At 34.5% G+C, this 22,576-nt stretch overlaps 1 protein-coding gene across 1 annotated transcript; it reads left to right on the plus strand.

The window, feature by feature from the left end:
* The first annotated feature begins 559 nt into the window (after positions 1–559).
* LOC148581541 (uncharacterized) lies at positions 560–1,003 on the plus strand. The gene has a single exon (XM_088492487.1). The coding sequence runs from the start codon at positions 560–562 to the stop codon at positions 1,001–1,003; it is 444 nt and encodes a 147-aa protein (XP_088348613.1).
* The last annotated feature ends 21,573 nt before the right edge of the window (positions 1,004–22,576 follow it).

Here is a 22,576-nt window from a genome sequence, read left to right on the forward strand (position 1 = left end):
GGGGAAAGGCCCTAGCGAGGAAGCTCATCCGAGCTGGATATTACTGGCCGTCAATGATGAAAGACTCTAGAGAATTTGTTAAAAAGTGCGTGAAGTATCAACAAAATGCGAACTTCCACAAGGCGCCGGCCTCAGAGCTAAGCCTTTTAACGACCACAAGACCTTTCGCTCAATGGGGAGTTGACCTTTTAGGACCTTTTCCGGTTGGCCCAGGACAAGTCAAATATCTCATAGTGGCCATCGATTACTACACCAAGTGAATAGAGGCCGAGCCACTGGCCAGCATATCTTCCTCCAATTGCAGGAAGTTCATGTGGAGACAGGTTATAACCCGGTTCGGCATCCCGGAGGTCGTTATCTCGGATAATGGAATACAATTCACTGACAAGAAGTTCACGGAGTTCCTCACCGGCCTAGGGGTAAAACAAAAGTTTTCCTCAGTTGAACACCCCCAGACAAACGGACAAGTAGAGTCCGCGAACAAGGTCATCTTACTCGACCTCAAGAAACGACTAGACAACAAGAAAGGCGCTTGGGCCGACGAGCTCGCTTCAGTCCTATGGTCCTACCGAACAACCGGCAAAGCGCTACGGGAGAAACCCCTTTTCGCCTAACATACGAGATCGACGCCGTGATACCCGTCGAAATCGGCGAACCGAGCCCGCGGCTACTGCTCGCAGGTGTGGACGAAGTGGTAGAAAAGGACCTGGTGGAGGAGATGAGGGAGATGGCCCACTTGTCAGAAACGGCGTTGAAACAAAGAATAGCCCTGCGCTACAACGCTAAAGTCCTCAGGAGGGATTTTGGGGAAAGAGACCTCGTTCTGCGACGCAACGACGTTGGTCTGCCGACCCTTGGAGAAGGAAAGCTGGCGGCAAATTGGGAAGGTCCCTACAGAATTAGAGAAGTGCTCGGTAAGGGTGTCTACAAACTCGAGAGACTTGACGGCAAAGAAATCCCCAGAACATGGAATGCAGGTAACTTGAGAAGGTTCTACTCCTGACTCGGGAAAGCCGACCAGGGGCCTAACGGACTCATGTATGCTCGCTCTGTTCACATGTTAATTTTTAGTCCATTTTTAGCTATTTACTCTTATCGAATACTTGCCATATTAACAAGCTTGCCTAGCTGACGATTAATTCCCACTTGTCAAAATATTCTCCTACTTATCTGTTGCTTCCCAATACGCGCTTCACACGATTGCGTCCTGAAACGGTAGCCCGGGACTGATCACCCCGGGAGCTAGACAGACCATTACCATAATTAACACGGCGACAACACGACCAAATCGGTCCAAATCATTACCAACGTAAAAACGACAAAACGGGCACAAGCAATGAGCCCACCCCGAAAAGGCGGTAACAAAAATAATACGATGAGCAAGGCGAAAGATAGTAACGGCCACCCGGCCAAACGACCAACTAAACATAACCGTTACGAAGTATTAAATTACAAAACATACAACAAATGTTCAACAAATCTACATCAAAATGTTCAAGTTATAAGAAATCACTTCCTAGGCATATCGACAATCTTGCCGTCTTGGATCATTTTGAAGACCCCAATAGCAGATGTGTTGAAGTCGGGAGCCACGATCTTCACTTGGGCTTTCAGAGCATCTTCAGTCATAGAAATCGCATTCTTCCCCTGCTCTTTGGTCGCTTTCAGCTTCTTCCTGAGCTCCTCGACCTCGGCTTTGGCGGCTTTAGCCAGCAAGACGGCTTGGTCACGCTCCTTCTCCAAGCCAGCCGCCCGACCTTGAACGGCGTTCAGCTGATTCTCCAAGGCCATCTCCCGTTCGGCTAAACAGGCCACCGACTCATCGGAAGCCTTCAACTTCTCCTCGACAGATGTCGTCTTTTCCTCGGATGCCTTGAGCTTCTCCCCCGTCTCGGACAATTGGCTCTGGAGCAGCTCAACTTGCACCTTGAAGTCATTGTTCGCCTTAACAGAGGACTCGAGTTTCCTCCGGAGAGCCTGCATTCTCGACAACTCGAACTCAGCCTTTCGAGCTATCACGGCTCCCCGGAGCAAAGTCCGGTACATCCATCTTGCTTGCCCGGCCAGGTCGGTGCCAAGAAAGTGCTCCTCCATCCCAGGGATCAGCTGGGAATCAATGAACTTTGTGGCATCAAAGTTTCTCTCCATGATGGTGAGAGTCCCCTCCGGGCTGGCAGACGCCCTCCGCCTCTTAGGAGTATGAACGATCTCCACATCGTCATACCCTTGGTGAGAAGAGGATGAGTGCCCCCCAACGGCCGCCTCTTCGGGAATGGGGGAACCATGCACCTCGACGGGCTTCTTCTCCGTCACAACGGTGTCCCGGGGAGAGGGCTCAGTCTGGCTCTCTTTCTCCCCGGAAGGACCCTCCGACCTCCCGGCATCTTCCTCCTCAGCCTTCTCTTCATCGCTTTCCTCGAAGAAGGTCTTCATCAGATTTTCAAGTCTCGTTACTGTAGCAGACATTTCCACTGCAGCAAACAGACAAACACGTCAGTCGTTAGATAGGGTAAAGCAAAAGGCGACAAACAACACAAACACAAAACAAAATGACTCACGGATATAGCTCCTGGCGGCCTCCCGTTCACCCATAAGGAGATGGGGATTTACGGGGTTCTTCTCAAAAAGGGCAAATAACACATCAGCTATTCTCTTATCTACAGGCAACATCCTTTTATATGTCGCCTTAATAAAAGAGTTCGACCCTGCCCCAAAACTCCAATAGGTGGGAATGAGGCGCTCCCCCTCTAACGACAACCAAAAGGGGTGACGTCCCTTGACGGGGTAGACTTTGAAGAATTTATCTTTGAACCCATGGTAGGAGTCCTCGAACAGACCAAATATTCTCCTACCTTGGTCTGACCGGAAAGAGAGGAACCCCTTCCTCGCTTTCCCTTGTTTGGAGGGATTGGTAAGGTTGAAGAAGAAGAGAAAGACATCCACCGACACCGGCAACTCGAGATACTCGCAAACCATCTCGAAACAGCGGATAGAAGCCCAGCTGTTCGGATGGAGCTGTGACGGCGATACGGATATCCGACCAAGAAGCGCCATTTGGAAATCGGTGAACGGTATCCGAACGCCAACCTGAGTGAACATGGCTTTATAAAACCAAATCCAGTCGGTGACCCGGGGAGAGTGGAGATTGATTTCGTACAGCCGCTCACGGGGGGCAGGCACGATGGTCTCATAATTGGTCTCTTCGTCTGTTCCCCCACATAAGTACCCGGCTTGCCGGAACTCCGTCAACTCCGCCAGATCCATCTGGTTCGGCGAGTCCTTTACATCCGAAGTCACCCAAGCATAGGGATCATAGCTCGCCGCGGAAGGTGAAGCCCGAGAGACGACACGAGGCATACCTACAGCGGGGTACCAATCCGTTAGTCTACGAGGTCGGGAGTCTGGAAAAAACCCAGAAACTATACCTTTTCCAATCAGTCATGACCAAACATGACTAAAAGCTATACCTATTACGCAAATCACCTAGAAACCTACCCTGGAATGGTACCCCTCCCCTAACACGTCTAACCAGCATTGAAAGACCACATAACAGCGAAAATGGCGAAGCAAATACATACAACAAGCATACAAAAACGAAACAGAAAAGTGAAGGATTCTAGAAATACCTGAATTGGTTGCAGAAACTCGAAAGTGAAGGAAGAGGCACGAAGACGCTCGAACAAGAAACTTTGGATATCAGGGAGAAAAGAAAATGGGAATAGAAAAAGTGGGAACAAAGGAAATAAGAAACTGTTTAAAAACCGCTGCATAAAGCGCGAAAAGGCCAGGGGTAAAATGGTCTTTGCGTGCGGGGTTTTTCGTAACCCATTATGAGCATTTAATGCTCAACGCGAAGAACGAAGCGACAAAACGGTCGCCCCAGCAACCAAGAGACACGCGCGCAGGGGGCACGTCCCTCCCACGGCCAGCCGACCCGATGACAACCAACGAACGAAGAAATCACGCGCCACCAATGTCCCTCACGACCATCACTGGCGCGTCGGGGGCACTGTTACGGCCTGGCCCAGAACCTCAACGGGCCGGGCCGACCCGAACACCACCCGATCCGGATAGACGCCCCGCAATCGACCCGGACACGCGTCTAGGACAGCTCATGTGCAGCTGGGGGACAACGTCCCTAGAAACATGGGCCTATTCTGGACGGGCCCACCTCTGACAGGTATATAAGGGGAAGACTTGCTCTTCCCCCAAGGTACGTCACGTATCACACTACCCTTTCCACCTGCACATTTACTGACAAGAGCGTCGAAGTGTCTTTGCAGGTGGCACCCCCCTCCTTTCCATACGAAGTACTCGGGACCTCGCGTATCGTTGACCGGTAGTCCACGACCTGACGAGCCCCTACCATCATCCCGGATCGCAACCCGAACCGTCCGGTAACCGACCTACCGAACATATTTAAAAAATATTTTTTTTATTTTTTATTAAGACATAGTTGGACACAACAGACACGCGTGTCAGACAAGTATCGATGAGTATCATTTTCGAAATATGTTTGACACGCAAATACGACAATTCAACAAAGTGTTGGTACTTGATAGGTCTCATCATGCTTGTACAACATTTATACTCCTCTAATCTAGTATTATACCATGATAATTCCTATTAAATTTTTTTTTTTTGTATATCTCCAATATTAGTTTATATAATAATAACAATGATAAGATTGATCTATTTTAAAATAGAAAAAAAATTATAATTATGCATGATTGGTTTATAATATTAATAAGGGTAAACCACTAAAAAAGCCCTTAAATAATTTTGTCGCTAATAAAAATACACTTAAATTTTGTTATTAACAAAAATGCCTTCAAATAATTTTAAAATACGGCAAAAATACCCATTAAATATATATTCTCAAACAATACTTTATAGATTAAATTTTGATGAATTTTTTGCAAGTATTATTAGAAAAATGAGATATTTTTATCTATAAAATTTGATAATTTTTTGCTAAGTATATATTTTTTGTGATTTTTTTATCAACAACCAATAATAATTTTAAAATTAATAAAAATATTGAGATAAATTTTTTTATCCTATTTTTTGTGTGTAATAGTTATCTAAATATTCCTATAAAATTTTGGATCAAATGCATAAGCAGTTTATCAAATAAAAAAGTCATTTGCCACGTACAAAAAAAAAATCTTTTTAGACATTTTTGTAAAATTTTTAAATTATTTGAGGGTATTTTTATCGATAACAAAATTTAGGTATATTTTTGTTAGTAATAAAATTATTCGAATGTATTTTTTATAGTTTAAATATACGATAATTTCTTTTTAAATGATAGTTTTTTTTATATTAATATTTTTTAATATTAATTTTACGTAATTGATTAAAATAATTATGCATCAATACAATCATAGTATAAGAAGATTGATATATTTTAAAATAAAAAAACAAATTTTTAATCAATGTTAAATTAATTTGATGATTTATCTTAAGAACAAATAATTATTATTATGCATGATTGGTGTATAATAAATAACTAATAATATATAATAATTTATTTTTAAACGATAACTTCCTTTCATATTACTGTTTCTTAATATTAACTTACATAATTGATTAAAATAATTATATATTTAATACAATAATAATAATAATATAATAGGATTGATATACTTTATAATTGGAAAAAAATTTTAATTGATGCTAAATTAATTTGATTAATTATTTTGAAAACAAAAAGTTATAACTATGCATAATTTGGTTCAAAGTAAAACACTAATAAAAACCAAAGTACAACTAATAATACATTTTTTTTCTATTTAAAAAAAATACATTTTTTCCTTTCTATATAGATATTTTATTGTAACATTAATAACAAATTGTAGTACAAATAATAATATTTTAAAGAATTTAATTTTTGTGTATTAATAATTTAAATAATAGGAATAATGATAATGATGCAAAGTATTATAATTATGTAAAATATTGTCAATTATAAATATACATTCATATACCATTAATAATGATAGGATTCATCTACTTTAAAATAGAAAAAGAAAATTTTAATCAATAAAACATTAATTTGATTATTTATTTATTTTAAGAACAAATAATTTTAATTATGCATAATTAATATATAATCTAATTAATGTATAACAATTTTCTTTTAGATGATAATTTTTCTTTCATAGTAATGTTTTTAACATTAATTTTACTTAATTGATTAAAATAATTCGATATCCATATAATATAGTAGTATAATAGGATTGTTATACTTTAAAATAGGAAAAAATTTTTTAATTAATACTAAATAGATTTGATTATCTATTTTAAAAGCAAATAATTATAATTTTGCAAGATTGGTTTATAATATTAATAATTTATGATAATTTTCTTTTAAATGATAATTTTTTTAATATAAATATTTCTTATCATGAATTTTACGTAATTGATTAAAATAATTATGCATCCATACAATAGTAATATAAAAGGATTGATATACTTTAAAATAGAAAAAGAAATTTTTAATTAATACAAAATTAATTTGATGATCTATCTTAAGAATAATTAATTATAATTATGCATGATTTGTATATAATAAATAAAAGGGTAAACCACCAAAAATGCATCCGAATTTTGTTGGTAAACAAAAATATTTCTAAATTTTGCTTTGACAAAAATATTCTTAAATAATTTAAAAAATACGCCAAAATGGTGTAGATATGAACCTATGATTAGAAACTTACTCTATTAGCGAAAAAGTATGACATGGCTCATTTGTGAATGTTAGAGTCTTATTTGTCATATTAAAAGTTTCGTTTGCTACATCACTCTTTTATGTTAACGTAGAACATCTCAATTTATGAGTATGTATTTTTGTCATATTTTAAAATAATTTGATAGCATTTTTTGTCGATAACAAACTTTAAAAATATTTTTATCAATAATAAAATAATTTAGGTGTATTTTTAGTGATTTATCCAAAAATAATTTACCACGGTTTATTTTTAAAATGATAATTTTCTTTCATATTAATGTTTTTTAACATTAACTTATACAATTAATTAAAGTAATTATAGATTCATACAATAGTAACATAGTAGGATTGATATATTTTATAATACGAAAGAAAATTTTATTTAATTCTAGATAATTTGATTAGCTATTTTAAAAACAAATAATTATTTATGATTATGCATTATTGGTTCAAAGCAAAACGTTAACAAAAGTTTTTAGTACAACTAATAATATATTTTTTCCTTTTTATATAGATATTTAATTATAGGTTTAATTATTCTATTGGTCTTTATAGTTTTGTAAAATTTTCAATAGGTCTTTATACTTTTTTTTCTTTTAATTGGGTCCTTGCACCAACTTTTTTTTTCAATTAGGTCCCTCTTACTAGTAATTGGCTTAATTTTATAGGAATCCAACTAAAAAAAAATTGGTGCAGAGACCCAAATAAAAGAAAAAAAATGTAAGGACCCAATTAAAAAAAAATTGGAGCAAAGACTCAATTAAAAGAAAAAAAAATACAGGGACCTAATTAAAAGTTTTACGAAACTATAGAGACTAATAGAGTAATTAAACCTTAATTATAATGTTAATAAAAAAATTTACAACTAATAATATTTGTACGGATTTAGATTTTGTGTATTAATAATTTAAAAATATATGAAAATTAAGTCACTATTTATTATTAACAGTATTTTTAACTTAATTACTAGAATTATTTTTTAGTTATACTAAAAACCAATATAAATAAATTTATAAATAAAAAAATTCATATTAAAAAAATTTAAAAATAACATATTAAAATTAAATAGACATAACAAATAAATTTAGGTCATTTTTTAAATTTTTTTTAAAACTAGTCTAACAACATCTTAATATTATAACTAAATTATTTAAACAATATTAAAGCTATTTAAATTTAGACTTTAGACACACATATATTAAAGTCATTAACAACCAAATAAAATAATATCATCAGTTTAATCATGTAAAATTCGTATAAATTTAGACCAGTCTTTTATGAAGTAAGCATCATCATTGGTTATCCATGCGATAAGGTATAAAATAATCACACCAAAAAATCAAATTAACATTTATTTTCTTTAATGGCATTTCATTGACGTATTATTTGGATGATAGTTTCTGAAAAAAATCAATAATATATTAGAAAAAATTTCATAATAAAAAATTTAAAAGGAGAAATTTTAAATACAATACCAAATTTTCATATTGTATCTCTAATTCTGACACAAATATTCGAAAATTGAACTTAAAATGAGATAACTCATCAATCTCATTATGTGCTCTACTTCAAAAATTTTTTGACAGAAAAATATGGAGGATAAAATTTAAACTTGACCTGTAAAACTCATTGGAAATAATTAATCAATCAAAAATTAAACTCTTTCTAAAAAAACTAACTTTATCCATATTTTATTAGGTTAGTGATAATATATGAGTAGATTCAACAATCATTCAATAAAATAGAGCTCATTGTCTCTTTGTTGAACTCTTACATCCATATAATTAAAACTTAGATCAGTGGATATAACTTTAGATGATTTTTTACAGATGTAATGCATTGTAAATAATTGTGGCAAAGGACAATCGTATTGCAAGGTTAGTGTTCCGAGGGTTGTCTGAAACGGTGATTTGGGTCTGAATGTGATGTCTAGACTTCTTTTGAGGCAGCATCCGACTTGTGCTGGTGTCGATGTGCCACCGTCCGAGTTCCTCGTGAGGAGGTGGGTGGTGGTACCTACAAGAGATCCGATACTTAAGTTAGCAAGGACTTTAAGCAGGTTTTTAGTAGATTGAGACTTGAATATACTTGAGGAGTGTCGGTGTATTTATAGTAGAATAGATAACCACATTTTAGAATAGTTCTACCTTTGTTGGTGGATAACCATTCCCTTTATCTTGGGAGTTTGTTGAGATCTACTTTTTAGATGAGGTAAAAATAGTAAAAGAGATTTGAAAAAATAGTTACTTATTTGGATAAGTGGGACTCAACCTCTCTAGTTGCATGACTGCATCTGACCTCTTAATAAATAGGTAGAAGTGGCTGTTCTTTTTTAGGTGGACCTTCTTCCTTGTTAGATCTAGTTTTATATTTTAGGTTAGTGTATAAATAGTTAAATAAAAAAATAATTTTAAATAAGAATAACCATCAAATGACAAGAATATGACCGCATCAATAAAAGATTAAAAAATATTATAACTTATACTTTAAAAAAATTAATTTTAATAAAAAATATATTTTTACTCTATAAAATAGTTAAAGAACAAAAATAAATTTAAAAATTAAATAAAATACTTACTCTAAAATTATACTAGGAATCGGAGAGAGAATTGGACACATATACTTTTTCTAAAATATTATTCACGGAATTTTATTAGTCATGTAGGTATATCTATTAATATTAAATGAAAAAATCCTGGTTCATGAGAAAATTAATTGTCTATTTCCATTAAAATTGGCTCAGAGAAATTTAAGCAATGTTATGATTTTAATTAATTATTAAATGTATAAAATATTATTATGACTATTATTTTTATTATACAATATAAAATGATATGATTTGAATTTATTAGAATGATTGATAATTAATAAAACTTTAGTTACTAAATATTAATTTTTATATAATTTAAATTTTTTTTAAATATTCTAAAAAAAATATGCATATCGACACTAAAATACGTTATGTAATATTTTTAACGCCAGTCTTCAGAATACTACCCGTCGTAAGATAATATAATAATAATTCCTTCATAATTCATATTAAAAATATTTGCGACTACTTTTTCCGTTTAAAAAGCTAAACCTTATAAATCTTAAAAGATACGGTTGGATTTACATGTGTGAGTATAAGGGTTTATGCACATTAAAACCGATATGACCAAAATATTAATTTAATCGGGCGTGCTACATATTCATGTAACCATGTAATTAAGTTGACCCAAGTTCAAATAGATTCACGCGTATTAATGACGAGTGGAAACACGCGTTCGAAAATCTTTCGTTACTTCGCGCTCGTTATGAAAAAACGTTACTTTTTTCTCAACACGAAACCGCTCATTCTTTTCGAATCTCTCTCAAAATCACTCAAACTTCAGTCACGTTCTTTGCGAAAACCACTACTAGAGAAGAATCGTGAGAAGATTTAGCAAGGAACAACCAGAAACGAATGAAAACAGTAACAGAGATTCGCCTTCCTTCTCCTCCTCATTCTCCTCCTTCTTTTTCGCGTTCCTTCTTCTTCACGTGTTTTCTCCTTATCTTCATTCTTTTGTTGTTATTGCTTCTATATTTTTTTTTGTCTTTTCCTCTTTCTCTCCCTGGTGAAGAAGCAGTAGAAGGTGAGGAGGAAGAGTTTTAAATTGTGCAGAACAGAAATGAACCGAAATGGCCAACTCCACTGAACTGAACATCATTCATGTGCTGAATAAAACGTCATAAACATTTAATCATCAAAGAAAAATATTTCTACATGCACAAGGACTCAATTGAACACACTAACAATCAAGTAAATCAAAATGAGCAACTCCACTTAACCGAGCAACATTCATGTGCTGAATAAAATGTCATAAACATTCAATCATCAAGAATAGTATTTTTCCATGCAAAAGAAGTCAACTGAACACATAATAATGAGGTGAACCGAAATGACCAACTAGGGGTGACAGTGGGGCGGGTAGGGGCGGGTTTTTGCCCTACCCGACCCCGCCCCGCCGTCCTGTTACTCATATACTACCCGCCCCATCACTACCCGCAGATAGTAAATTATAGAACCCGAACTCGCCCCTGCGGGTACCTGCCCCACCCTACCCGCCCTATAAAAATTAAATATTTTAATTTTTACTATTTATATATAAATTAAGACAAAAACTTAAAATTCATAGATAAATTAAAATACAAACATAAAATTCATACAATGTCATTAGCTCAAATAACTTGAAATTAAAAAAAAAGTGTTAGATCACTACAAATTTAACACCATAATAATGAAATTACAATATTAGATATAGAGGAATCTTCAACCCTTATTCTTGATCACTTTCAACATCGTCATCATCATTAAAAGTTTGTAAATCAAGATTTAAACCTGAAAATCAAAAGAGATAACAATTAACAAATTAATTAGTACTATGTAAAAAAATTAACATAAATAAAGATTAAACAATTAGTACTATGTAAAATTAACATAAATCATATCATAAATGTATAAAAATCAGAATACACAATTGCAAAATCAGAATAAAATTAACAATTGGAATGTGATTTGATGATCATCCAAATTGGAATGTGATTTGATGATCATCCAAATTACTCGATGATGCATGACTTCGTCAATTCATAGAATCAACAATTCTATATTAACAATATTTTAAATAAAACAATTATATCTAGAAGAATGTCAATTATTATGTAATTACCAAAACACAAAAGAAGAAAACAAGCTTTATTTTGGTATTGAAAGAATTAATTAATTTACTAAACCATACAAGAACTTTGAAACCTTAAAAACATAATTAATTTAAGTGTTGAAACTCTTTGTTGGAAGTCCCTATCCAGGCAAATTGAAATTTTGTTTATTTTATTTCTACAAGTACAGAGTGCTCATAATGTTATAAATCAACACTTAATCAAAACTGCAAAATACCAAAACAGATAAAAAATAGTTTTAGGCTTATTATACCTTATGCCAAGATGCAAAATAAGACTAAGAAAATAGTCTCTGTGAGCTTTAAAAATGTCCATATATAAACTCTTTTCTACATGATTAATACTATTACACTAAGCTTATTGCTCCGGTCTTTATTCTTAACAAAGAAAACAGAACAGTTTGTGATTCTCTCCATAATTAGAACACCATGAGGATATTTTCTTTCATAAGCCAAATCATTCTGATTTTGAAGGATCCATTCAGTACTCAATGACAATTGTAAAATCAGAATAAAATCAAAATTCAAAATGCATAAGAATGATAAATCAAAACCAAATATGCACTTCTTCTTGTTCTTATGCATATAACCAATCAACAAAGAAGCCAAGACAACTTCAAATTTTCAAGCTTTATTCCAACTAAGTCTGAGAAATTGAAGCAACAAATGTATTGTTTCCTAAATCAAGCTGTTTCAACCCACCAAACTTAGTAACAAACTCACGAAACTCCCCAAAAAATCTGTTATCACCCAAATCAAGAAACTGAAGACTCTTACAAGAAGAAGAGTTAGGCAATGCAGGTTCTGAAACATTCTCATAGAAGAAGTTTCCATGAACCCTAAGAGAAACAAGTCTATCACATCATTTCCAAATTAAAGCAAGAATCTGCCCAGTTAAAAGATTCCATACACTGAATTTTAAATGATCTTTTGAGCATCAAAATTAATTTTAGTTTTTGCTTAACTATTTTAACATAAAACATAAATCATAAAAATCAACTTAAAAAGAAAAACTGAAGAAGCACAAAAGTAGTAAGTAGTGAGCGAGGAGTGCTTAGTGCTTACCAGTCACCAGAGAGATGACGAGGGATGAAGGAGGGACGACAAAGACCAGAGACCATAGATCGGAGAGGCGAGTCGGTGAGAAGCGGGAGCGATGCCGACGTGGGGATCTGGTGAGGATCTGAGCCCTAATTCCTAGGGTTGGTGAGCGACGGCGGCTGTGACAACGCCCCCGGCTTACAGCGACAGAATGAACTGTGACGGCGAGTCGGCGACTGACTGGTGGTCTGGTGTAGCTGAAGAAGTGACAAAATGAGTTTGCCTAGGGTTGGGAACTAAAAGGGAGTGACGGTGAAAACTATCCCTAATTTCTAAAATTTTATTTATATATATATGTACTCCGGGGCGGGTTTAGCCTAAACCCGACCCCACCCCGCCCCGTTCATCAACCCGCCACGATTAAGACCCGCCCCGACCGGGTAGGGCAGGGCGGATACCCGCGGGTACGGGTACTCCTGCCATCCCTATGACCAACACCACTGAACCGAACACCAATCATGTGCTGAATAAAACGTGATAAACATTCAATCAGTAAGAAAAATATTTCTGCATGCACAAGAACTCAACTGAATACATTAACAATCAAGTGAATCAAAATGAGCAATTCCACTTAACTGAGCAAAATGTTGGTGTTGTTGGTGATGATTATAATGAAAGAAGAAGGAGAAGAAGAAGAAGAAGAAGAAAAAGAAGAAGAAGAACCCACATGTGCAAATTTGAAAGAAGAAGAAGGAGGAGGAAGAGGAGGGGAAATACTATTCTTGTTGATTGAAAATTGATCACCATTTATTCACCACATGAACATTGTTTGGTTCGGTTGCCTTTGTGATTTTGATTCACCAAATAAATGTTATTCGGTTCGGTGGCCTTCTTTTACTTTGTTCAGTGTTTAAGATTATTGTGATAGTATGTAGCAATCATTTCCTAGCTGTTTCAACGTAATAACCTCATTCAACTAATTTGAAGTTGAATCATTCATTGTTTTCATTCAGAAGTGTAGATCGAAGAAGAAAACGAAGAAAAAGGAGAACGACAGAGCTTATTACGTTGAATTCAATGTAGATCAATAATGAAGAATGCGAGCAGAGAAGAAAAATGTGAACAGAGGAGAACGACGAATTTTATTAGGTTAAAGAAGAAGAAGAAGAACGAAAACGCGAGAAGAGAACAAAGTTTACGTTATATGAGGCGCGTGTATAAGAAATGCGTAAGGGGGTTGGGGAGGCGCGTCTGATTGAAGTTACTTGGATAGCTTGGATGAAAAAATTACATAGATGTAGAGCTTTTCTGTAATTTAATCCATACTAAAATTATTGAATTGGATCGGATTTAATATCCACATTTTTTAGGCTTAAGTCGGATATCGAATATATTCGATTAAAAAAATAAGAAATAGAAAATATTCCTAAAATTTTGAAAAAATTTTAAAAAATAAATAATTAAAAAAATTTTGTTTTTTTCCCATCTATTTACTTCTAAATTACTATCAAACAATATTTTCTTAAATAATAAAATTAATACAACTAAATATATAAATAATAATAAAAATATCAAATAAAATAATCAAATCTAACTCTCCGACATTCCAACAATAAAAACGAATAAGTAATAATAAAAATTTTAATATTCTAACCTTTAATTTCAAGTGCAACACAAATTGAAAACTAAACCAAACTAAAAAAAACTTAAACATCATATAACATATATATATATATATATATATATATATATATATATTATTTTGTGGATATGCATATATGAATATGAAATATGCGATCCAATCGTGTTTGATTGCGGATCAGATTATATCCACATATCGAAAATTGGATAAAGATAAATATTGCAGATAAACAAATTCGATTCGATCAATAAAAGTCTATAATCAAATTATAATAAGAGAAGTTCTTGAAGGCCAATAATTTTTTGTATTTTTTGTCATTATTTGATCAATATAAATACTAAATTATTTTTAACAAATAAATTTTATTAATTTATGTATATAAATTAATTTATATTAATTTATGTGTATAAATTCTGATACATATAAATGTAAATTATATATTTTTATATACAAAATTTTTATAAATATAGATATAAATTATTGTTGATTAAATACTGATAAAAAATAATAATATTTACTAGTAATGTATTATGTATCATTGTCTTTATAATAATTCAATACTGCCATTAACTACCATGTTCTTGAAAACAATATATTTAACTTCCAAGTATTTTGACTAGAACATAATTTAGTATAAACTAAAAATTAATATTATCTAAAATTAAAAAAATGTTAATTTAATTTTATTTCATTTCATTTTTTTACAGTAAATGTTTTCTCAAAGATTTATTTGTAATAATTAAGTTAAAATTTTCTAAAGAAAATAAATAGCTTGCTTTCTTGCATAATCTTGTGCTGAAAAATAAGGCATAATTCAGCACTAAATGTGAACGCCTTTTCAAAGCTTGTGTGGCTCTTGATAATATTTATCTAACCACCAGGTCTCTCTATACAATAAAATTAAAATAATGAAGCATTGCGTTGGGTCTATGTCAAAGACCAAGTCCTTAAGCCGGTCATCAATTGTGAAGTAAATGTGTAAATCAATAATTGTATCACGTTACATAATAAATCTGAAAAAACAAAAGAGCTACAATAACTCCAATCTACATCAATATTCATCTACTATTATATGGTCCAAAATGGCAACCTAGTTCTGCCTTTACATGTCATCCTTGAGGATTAGCTCAACGACAACCTTTCATGATGGAATTTTTTATTTTTTATTTTTTTATTTTTTTTTTCAGATCACGGTTGATTACTGCATGATGCAGTCTTTAACTATTTTTTTTTCTGGTAATCGATATATATTTGTTAGTTTTATAAAATAGTTTGATATTAATTTAGTATATTATGGTGTTGAATATTATAGTAAGGATAATTTTGATGAATAAATAGTTTGGATAATTGGTTTGAGAAATTTAATAGTATAAACTATTAATGAGTTAAGGAGAGAGTATAAAAGCCAATAAACTATAATTCAAATGGCATAATCTTTCTATTAGGGACCTATATAGAACATGAGGGGCACTTGCCCCCACTTTCATTTTAATTTTTTTAAAAAAAAAATACATATATAATATGTTTTTATTTTAAATTTTAAATGACCCCACTACAAATAAACTAAGTCTAATTATTTAAAATCCCAAATTCACTTTATCTTTTTATCATTTTGACTATTAGTTAACCTAATCAAATTTAATCTTCTCCCATTCCCAAATTCCAGTCGTCACCACTTTTTTATTCTCTTAAACCCTTTTCTGAGTTTCATATTTTTAACTTTTTTTTTCTATTCTTTGTTTAGTGGTTATCTTCTCTTCATCAAAAGGTAAATTTTAAATCCTCTATTTTTTTATATACCTCTTTATGACTCTATGTATCTTTCAATTTTATTGTTTCTCTTTTTGATATTTTTAATTGCAAATTTTAATTCAAACAATTATAGTTTAGGTATTAAACTAATTTTTTATTCTCTTCATGAATTTATATATTTTATTTTATTCTCAATTTAGTGATCCTTATTATTTATTTGTCTATCTTTCGTTCTATTTTATTATATGTAATTATATTGCATATAAATTTCTAAAGTCAATTGATAAATTTATTAATTTAGAATATATATATTTTTTGTTTTTAAAAATAGTAATAAAAATATATTTTAAAATAGTCATGATTGTTTGATTAGAGACATTCAATCAAGTTGATAATGAAATAATTATTTAACATTTTCAAAATATAAAAACAAGAAGAGAAGTACCTTCAAGATTTGAAGAAAGAAAAGTTAGCGGCTAATATAATTTTTGGTTTTTTTTGTATTCGAATAATAAATGCGCACTTTTATTTTATTAACTTTAAATCAATATATTCTTTAATAATAATGTGTATTATTTTTGCCCCCTCAACATAAATTTTCTGGGTCCGTCACTGCTTCCTATCCTTACCCAAAAGTTTCAGGTTCGAATCTCACTCTTAATTTTAGAAAAGAAAAAAGGAGAGTGGTGCACGAATTGTGAATCACACTTTTCACAACTCGTACCACTAACCAGCAAGTGCACTGGGTCGTCCAAGTAATACCTTACGTGAGTAAGGGTCGAATCCCACGGAGATTGTTGGTTTGAAGCAATCTATGGTTATCTTGTAACTCTTAGTCAGGATATCAATTATATTTATCAGTTTGAATTGCGAAAAATAAAAGAGCATGAAATAAATACTTGTTCTGCAGTAATGGAGAATATGTTGGAGTTTTGGAGATGCTTTGTCTTCTGAATCTCTGCTTCCCCCCTGTCTTCTTCTTCACGCACGCAAGGTTCCTCCTATGGCAAGCTGTATGTTGGTGGATCACCGTTGTCAATGGCTACCATCCGTCCTCTCAGTGAAAATGGTCCAGGTGCGCTGTCACCGCCCGGCTAATCATCTGTCGGTTCTCACTCATGCTGGAATAGGATCCATTGATCCTTTTGCGTCTGTCACTATGCCCAACCATTGTGAGTTTGAAGCTCGTCACAGTTATTCAATCCCTGAATCCTACTCAGAATACCACAGACAAGGTTTAGACTTTCCGGATTCTCAAGAATGCTGCCAATGGATTCTAGCTTATACCACGAAGATTCTAATTAAGGAATCTAAGAGATACTCATTCAATCTAATGTAGAACGGAGGTGGTTGTCAGGCACGCGTTCATAGGTTGAGAATGGTGATGAGTGTCACGGATCATCACATTCATCATATTGAAGTGCGAATAAATATCTTAGATAGAAACAAGCGTGTTTGAATGGAAAACAGAAGTAATTGTATTAATTCATCGAGACACAGCAGAGCTCCTCACCTCCAACAATGGAGTTTAGAGACTCATGCCGTCAAGGAGTACAAAGTTCAGATCCAAAATGTCATGAGATACAAAATGAATCTCTAAAAGTTGTTTAAATAGTAAGCTAGTAATCTAGGTTTATAGAGAATGAGTAAACTATGATAGATAGTGCAGAAATCCACTTATGGGGTCCACTTGGTGTGTGCTGGGGCTGAGACTTAAGCTTTACACGTGCTTAGGCTGTTTCTGGAGTTAAACGCCAGGTTATAACCTGTTTTGGGCGTTTAACTCCAACTTGTAACTTGTTTCTGGCGTTTAACGCAAGACTGCAACATGAAACTGGCGTTGAACGCCAGTTTACGTCATCTATCCTTGAGCAAAGTATGAACTATTATATATTGCTGGAAAGTCCTGGATGTCTACTTTCCAACGCAATTGGGAGCGCACCAATTGGACTCTTGTAGCTCTAGAAAATCCATTCCGAGTGCAGAGAGGTCAGAATCCAACAACATCAGCAGTCCTTTTTCAGCCTGAATCAGATTTTTGCTAAGCTCCCTCAATTTCAGCCAAAAAATATCTGAAATTATAGAAAAACACACAAACTCATAGTAAAGTCTAGAAATATGAATTTTGCCTAGAAACTAATGAAAATATACTAAAAACCAATTAAAACATACTAAAAACTGCATAAAATTAACCCCAAAAAGCGTATAAAATATCCGCTCATCACAACACCAAACTTAAACTGTTGCTTGTCCCCAAGCAACTAGACAAATAAAATAGAATAAAAATAAGTCAAGAAGCAATAATATCTCAGAGGTTTTGAGTGAAGCTCAGATTCTAATTAGATGAGCGGGACTAGTAGCTTTTTGCTTCCGAACAGTTTTGGCATTTCACTTTATCCATTGAAGCTCAGAATGATTGGCATCTATAGGAACTTAGAATTCAGATAGTGTTATTGATTCTCCTAGTTCAGTATGTTGATTTTTGAACACAGCTACTTTATGAGTCTTGGCCGTGGCCCTAAGCACTTTGTTTTCCAGTATTACCACCGGATACATAAATGCCACAGACACATAATTGGGTGAACCTTTTCAGATTGTGACTCAGCTTTGCTAAAGTCCCCAATTAGAGGTGTCCATGGTTCTTAAGCACACTCTTCTTTTTGCTTTGGACCTTGACTTTAACCGCTCAGTCTCAAGTTTTCACTTGACACCTTCACGCCACAAGCACATGGGTAGGGACAGCTTGGTTTAGCCGCTTAGGCCAGGATTTGATTCCTTTAGGCCCTCCTATCCACTGATACTCAAAGCCTTGGATCCTTTTTATTACCCTTGCCTTTTGGTTTTAAGGGCTATTGGCTTTTTCTGCTTGCTTTTTCTTTTTCTTTTTCTTTTATTTTCGCCAAATAATTTTTTTCCTGCAAGCTTTTGTATTCACTGCTTTTTCTTGCTTCAAGAATCATTTTTATGATTTTTCAGATTATCAAATAACATTTCTTCTTTTTCATCATTCTTTCAAGAGTCAACATATTTAACATTCATAAACATCAAATTCAAAAGACATATGCACTGTTCAAGCATTCATTCAGAAGATAAAAAGCATTGCCACCACATGTAAATAATTAGAATTTTCCTTATTAAAAACTCGAAAAAAAATATTGCCTCCTTATTCTAAAGAAAATCTGCTATTCTATTCATATTTAATGATGATGAGAAAAACAAATTATAGCTTAATTGGAGATAAAATCAAAATATAGATACTAATTACTACTACTCATATATAACTTCTAAGGTAAAACTCAAATAAGAATAATTATCACAGAGTTAAGGCTAAGATTAGAACTCAACAACCTTGAATTTGGGAGGTGGATGCCTCTTTAGTCTGTGGAGTGCTTGGTCCTTCAAGAGATAGTTTCTGACGCTTTAATTCCTTCAGTTCACGCCCTTGCTCTTCTTGTTCTCTAAGCAGTTTGCAGAGCATGCTGTTTTGATTTTGCTGTTCTTCCTTCAGTTGATCCACAACTTCTTGCAACTTAGTGACAGATGCTTCTAGGCGCTCCCAGTATTCAATTTGAGGGATTTCCGGGAGGAACTCCTCTGCTTTTCTCTTGATGGGGTCGTCCTGCACTTGTTGTCCTTCCATAGACTTTTTGGTGATTGGTTGCTCAACTAAGATATACTTATCTACTCCCATCTTTATCCCAGCATCTTTATATAACAGAGAAACTAAGCTTGGATAGGCCAATTTGGCATCTTTGGAGTTCTTGTTTGCAATTTCGTAAAGCTCACAAGCAATCAGCTGATGAACTTCTACTTCTTTTTCCAGCATAATGCAATGAATCATCACTGCTCTTCTGATGGTGACTTCAGAGCGGTTGCTAGTGGGCAGTATAGAACGCCCAATGAAGTCCAGCCAGCCTCTGGTGACTGGTTTGAGATCTCCTCTCTTGAGTTGGTTCGGGACACCCTTTGTGTTGGTTGTCCACTTGGCTCCAGGGAGGCATATGTCCTCTAGGATTTTATCCAAGCCCAGGTTTGATCTCATCATTCTCCTATTAAAGGAGTCTGGGTCATCTTGCAGTTGAGGCAGCTTGAAGATCTCCCTTATTTTGTCAGGGTGGGTGTGAACAATCTTTCCCCTGACCAAAGTTCTATAGTCATAGAATGCGATTTCCAGCTATCCTCTGCCTGTCCGTCTGCCATAGATTAGCATAGAATTCCTGAACCATGTTTCTTCCTACCTTTGTTTCAGGATTAGCTAGGACTTCCCAGCTCCTGTTTCGAATTTTCTCTTGGATCTCCGGATATTCGTCTTCTTTCAGATCAAATTTAACTTTCGGGATCACTGACCTTAGACTCATTATTTTGTAAAAATGGTCTGAATATTCTTTGGTTATGAACTTCCCTTGATTCCAAAGTGGTTTTGGAATATTCTCTTTCTTGCCTCTTGAGTCGGTTTGTTTTCCCTTAGGAGCCATGATCTTAGTGGGTATTGGTTTAGTGATCACGGATAAACACACCAAACTTAGAGGTTTGCTTGTCCTCAAGCAAGAGAAAAGAAAGGAGAGGGAAAGAGGGAGAGTCAAGCACAACTTGTGGAGGAGAGGGGGAGAGGCCGAACCAATAGTTAAAGGGAAGGGGGGTGGGTTTCAAAAATTATTTGAAAAAGATATGATAGAAAAAGTTATTTGGAAAAGATAAGTATGATAGAAAAATATGTGATTTAAAATTGAAAAGATATGAAAGATATTTGAAAAAGATAAATTTGAATTTTGAAAAAGATGATGTGAAGATTTGAAAAAAGATATTGATGAGTTGAAAAGATTTTAGAAGAAAAAGAGATAGAATTGTTTTGAAAAAGATTTGAAAATAATTTGAAGAGGATAAAATAAAATAAAGGTTTATGAATTAAGATACATTTGATATCTTTTGAAAAAGGATTTGAAAAATTAGGATTTGTAACATGTTTGTGCAAGAAATCATGAATTGAAACGTAAAAAATGGAAAAAATTTGGATTGAAAACGAAATTGCCTACTCCCCATAATCCTGGCGTTAAACGCCCAACTGCTGCATGTTTTGGACGTTTAACGCCCACTTGGTGCTTGTTTTGGGTGTTTAACGCCCATCTGTTGCTTCTAGCTGGCGTTAAACGTCAGAAACCCCTTTGTCACTGGGCGTTTTTCTGATCACCCAGGATGCTGTAAATCTGGCGTTAAACGCCCAGAAGCTACTTCTTTCTAGCGTTTAACGCCCAGATGGCTATCTTTACTGGCGTTAAACGCCCAGTAGATGCTCCTTTTGGGCGTTTAACGCCCAATTGTGCCTCTTACTGGCGTTTTCTTGCCAGTGAGCTCCGTTTTCCTATTTTGTGCTCTGAATTCTTCTATAACCCTGTGGACTTATGCAATTGATTCTTTACCTTGTTAATATTAAGCTCATATACTTTAAAAACAAATAAAATAAAGAATAAAATAAAATAAAATAACAGAAAAAGTTTTGCTAATGACTGAGTTGCCTCCCAGCAAGCGCTTCTTTATTGTCTTTAGCTGGACCTTGCTGAGCTTTTAATCTAGCCTCAGCCTTGAGCACTCTTGCTCAACATTGCCTTCAAGATAGTGCTTGATTCTCTTTCCATTAACAATGAACTTCTTATCAGAATCAATGTCTTGAAGCTCCACATAACCATATGGTGATACACTTGTAATCACATATGGTCCCCTCCACCGGGATTTCAGTTTTCTGGGGAATAGCCTGAGCCTAGAGTTAAACAACAGAACTTTTTGTCCTGGTTCAAAGACTCTAGATGACAGCTTTCTGTCATGCCACCGTTTTGATTTCTCTTTATAAAGCCTGGCATTTTTGAAAGCAGTGAATCTGAATTCCTCTAACTCATTCAGCTGGAGCAATCTTTTTTCTCCAGCTAATTTGGCATCAAAGTTTAGGAATCTGGTTGCCCAGTAGGCCTTATGTTCTAGTTCCACGGGCAGATGACAGGCCTTACCATATACAAGCTGGTATGGAGAGGTCCCTATAGGAGTCTTGAATGCTGTTCTGTAAGCCTACAGAGCATCATCCAAGCTTCTTGCCCAATCCTTTCTACGGGTACTTACAGTCCGTTCCAGGATTCTTTTTAGTTCTCTGTTAGAAACTTCAGCTTGCCCATTTGTCTGTGGATGATATGGAGTCGCCACCTTGTGGCGAATCCCATACCGGACCATGGCAGAGTAAAGCTGTTTGTTGCAGAAGTGAGTGCCCCCATCACTGATTAGTACTCTAGGGACACCAAACCTGCTGAAGATATGTTTCTGGAGGAACTTTAGCACTATTTTAGTATCATTGGTGGGTGTGGCAATGGCCTCTACCCATTTTGATACATAGTCGACTGCCACCTGAATATAAGTGTTTGAGTATGATGGTGGGAAAGGTCCCATGAAGTCAATTCCCCACACATCAAACAACTCAATCTCCAAGATTCGCTGTTGAGGCATGGCGTAACCATGAGGCAGATTACCAGTTCTTTGGCAACTGTCACAGTTACGTACAAACTCTCGGGAATTCCTATAGAGTGTAGGCCAGTAGAAGCCACATTGAAGGACCTTGGTAGCTGTTCGCTCACCTCCGAAATGGCCTCCATATTGTGATCCATGGCAATGCCATAAGATCCTCTGTGCTTCTTCTCTAGGCACACACCTACGGATTATTCCGTC

The sequence above is a fragment of the Arachis ipaensis genome, chromosome B10 (assembly GCF_059453495.1).
Source record: "Arachis ipaensis isolate K30076 ecotype BB chromosome B10, ASM5945349v1, whole genome shotgun sequence".
Taxonomy (NCBI): domain Eukaryota; kingdom Viridiplantae; phylum Streptophyta; class Magnoliopsida; order Fabales; family Fabaceae; genus Arachis; species Arachis ipaensis.

What these genes read in the sequence shown, in the direction of transcription:
- LOC148581541 (XM_088492487.1), top strand. Translation starts at nt 560, where the DNA reads ATGGTCCTACCGAACAACCGGCAAAGCGCTACGGGAGAAACCCCTTTT.